We start from the raw sequence: 3,581 nt of genomic DNA on the forward strand, positions 1-3,581 counted from the left end.
GTGTTGCTTACCATATTGACAGCCTTCACAAACTCTGTCATACTCATCTAGATATGGTAGACCATGAACCATGTCTTTATCCTTCAATTTCTTGATTCCACCAAAGTTTAGGTGACCTAATCTTCTGTGCCAAGTCAGAGAGCAATGAGCAAAACTAGTCTTCAACACAAGTTGTTTCTCAGGCCTTAGAGATAGAGGATAGCACCTGTTTTCTTTCATTTTTACACGGATAATTTGACATTCCAGAGAAGGACCATAAAAAAGAGTACACATATGTCCACCAAACACAAGATAATATCCGTGCTCATCCATTTGTCCTACACTTAATAGATTCTCTTTCAAACCAGGTAAGTACATGACTTCTCTGATGTATTTTCTTCCTCTGTTAGTTTCAATTTCCAGTGATCCCATTCCTGCCACATTAACTAACACTCATGTTGGCATTTGAACTTTCCCTGCAACATTGGTATTCATATCAACAAGAAGATCAACATTCCCTGTCATATGATTACTGCAGCCACTATCTATGTACCAATCTCCATTAACCTTAGTCTCAGCAACTGCACAATTTGCATAAAATATGTTTCCTGTCACTTCCATTTGACTTGTGCACAGTTTGCCTTTTGAACAGACTTTCCAACAGTACACTCTCTGGCCCAATGTCCAAATCTATCACAGTTATGACACTTGGATTTCCCCTTATATCTACATTCACCATAATGAAACTTTGAACACACTTTACATTGAGGTTTTACAACACTCTCTTGACCCATAATCTGTGAGGAAGTACTATTCTGTGCAACATTTGTGAATGATTTTTGCTGAAACCTTGGTTTTGAATCCCACTTCTTACCCTTTTGATTCCAATTTCTCTGTGATTTAAAAATACTAGACTGAGCATAACTTCGATTCTGCCCTTTTGAATTAACAGTAAGAGAAGAAAATGCTCTCTCAGTTGCATCAGAGGAATGCAAATCAAACCTCTGCTCTTGACTCTTCAATATAGCTAGTACCTCTTGCAGTTCAACAGATTCTAAACATTTGGTGTTTTCTATCACTAAGCATATAGGATCATATATCTTAGTGAGACTGATTAACACCTTCTGAACTAATCTCTCATTTGACAGAGTTTCACCAAACGTCTTTATTTGATTAATCAGATCATTTAAACGAGTAAGATACCCGGTCAAGGATTCATCATCACGCATTCTAGTGTATTCAAATTCTCGTCTAAGATTTTGGAGTTTCACAGATCTTACCTGATCCCCACCGTGATATTCGCCATATAACAGATCCCATGCCATTTTTGCTGAGTCTGCGTTTGCGATTCGAGGGAAGATCTGATCGGAGACTGGGCTTTGAATGATTCCGAGAGCTTTTGCATCTTTCATGAAGATTGCAGCCATTTTCTCATCATCGTCAGCATCAACATCTGTATCTTCATCAGTCTTAGCTTTCTTCTTCTTCGAATCGGAAACCGAAATCCCTTTTTCCACCAGATTCCATAGTCTATATGACTTGAAAATGGTAACCATTTTGATTCTCCAGAACTCGTAGTTCTCACCGGAGAAGATCGGGGTCCTCACTTCAGCACTCCTAGATCCAGCCATCGTGAGCTTGTGTGAATCCAGAAACACGTAGTTCTTAGATCACAGACAGACTCCGGCAAACTTCACCGAATCCAGAAACGGTGATGTTTGAGTTCACAGAACACGCCCAGATCTAATCGAAATCAGGCTCTGAGGCCATGTTAAGAAACGTTGATATTTTTGTCTAGTTGAATGAATTCGAAGAAGAAGGAGTGAAAAAATACAGAGTGAAAAAGATTGGAAAATGGCAGCTTCTCTCTCTCTGCAAGTCACAGAGGAGCGATTGGCATTCTATATATTTCTTCTTCTGATATGCACTCACACACTTACACAAAAACTGTGTGTAGGGGAAAATTACAGTTAGAAACAATTGGATCCTTTCTCTCACAGTACTTAGATCACAACCGCTCATCTAACATGTAATGACATAAGAAAAGAAAGACCAAATAACCACATGGCACTCATGGCCTTTTACACATAAGAACTTCACTCTTGGCATTCTTAGCACAAGTGAATACACATTTAATCTCATCTTATTTCTAATACTCAATCAGCTAGAGACTTATAATTCAACAATTAATTAACAATTCAGGCTGATCCATGTTCAAAAAAGTCTTTGATCATATTAACAACATAATCTTTAACATGACTCCAGCATTCATGATATAATATAGCGTGGAGACCATCAGGACCAGGAGCTTTTAAGCTCCCAATAGCTTTCACAGCCTAAAAAATTTCAGCCTTGTGAGGAAATTGTTTTGTTATTCTGAGATACAAGGATTTACAACACTTATGAAGTCATCCACCTTATCTCTATGACTTTGAATGGTGCTGGTGAAGCTTTGTTTGGACTTTTGAATAAATAAATGCTCCATTTCCCACCAGTTACCATGATCATCTTTAATTTTTATGATTTCATTTCTTCTTTTCCTTATAGTGGCTTCGGTATTGAAGTACCTGGTATTTCTATCCCCAAGCTGTAGCCAGTTAACCTTGGCTGTTTGAGCCCAGAGAATTTCCTCATCCCTGTACAAAGTAACGAGGGAATCATTTAATTTCCTTTCCTTTCCCAACAAATCATTCCTATTAGGATTTTTCATGCAGTTCTCCTGAGCAATTGCCAATGATATTTTTTTACAGTTCACTTTGGAACTCTTTTATCTTCTTTGTCACATTACCAAAGATATTTTTGCTCCATGCTTTTGCTTTGAATTTAAAAGAATTATCACAAGCTCTGAACATATCACAGGGATGACCCTGAAAATTGGTCAACCAACTTTCTTTAACCAAATTGGGAAAATCAGGATGATTAAGCCAAATAGCTTCAAATTTGAAATTCGTTTGGAAGTTAGCAGTCTTGTCCAAAAACGTTAGTTTAACTGGGCTATGGTCAGAGTCAAAAATAGGAAAGTTATGAACCCTATACTTAGGGCATTATACAACCACTGAGAGTTGGCCATAACTCTATCAAGCTTTTCAAATATAACAGTATTGTCCTTATGACCAGTAGTCTAAACGGAACTCCAGAAGCATTATGACTTGAGAGGCGTCCTTGATTCTGGAAGTCCACATATTGTAACATGTAGTTTGTGACTACTCTTTGACCCCCTCCTTTTTCATTTAAACTAGTAATGGCTACCGCATCTGCATGTGCATTTAGAGTAGCATAAATACCTCTTCGGTCAACAAAGGTAGCATATTGTTTGAATAGCTCGAGTTTTTCACTTGGATCATCACATATAATATCCAAAGCCTCAAGTACTCCCCTCGTTACTTCCGCATCTTCATTAGGGGCCTTTCTAGTTGTACCTCCTAGTGCCATTTGTCTTATTCTCCATCATAGAAACGCAGAGTCAAAGCAAATGCTAGACAATGTAATGCAATGTTCATCTTTTCCCATCTACTAGCCACAATTTCCTCAACATTAGAAAAATATTCTTCATGCACTCTATCTCTTGTCATTATATCTTTTAGTTCACCAAGCATGCTATC

General features: G+C 37.9%; 1 protein-coding gene across 1 annotated transcript; it reads right to left on the bottom strand.

Moving 5' to 3' along the window:
* Nucleotides 1-432: 432 nt before the first annotated feature.
* LOC126622545 (uncharacterized) lies at nt 433-1,610 on the bottom strand. The gene is made up of 3 exons (XM_050291336.1): nt 791-1,610; nt 634-705; nt 433-560 (listed from the first exon to the last, which is right to left on the bottom strand). The coding sequence occupies exons 1-3, from the start codon at nt 1,608-1,610 to the stop codon at nt 433-435; spliced, it is 1,020 nt and encodes a 339-aa protein (XP_050147293.1).
* Nucleotides 1,611-3,581: the final 1,971 nt, after the last annotated feature.

Source organism: Malus sylvestris, chromosome 5, assembly GCF_916048215.2.
Source record: "Malus sylvestris chromosome 5, drMalSylv7.2, whole genome shotgun sequence".
Taxonomy (NCBI): Eukaryota; Viridiplantae; Streptophyta; class Magnoliopsida; order Rosales; family Rosaceae; genus Malus; species Malus sylvestris.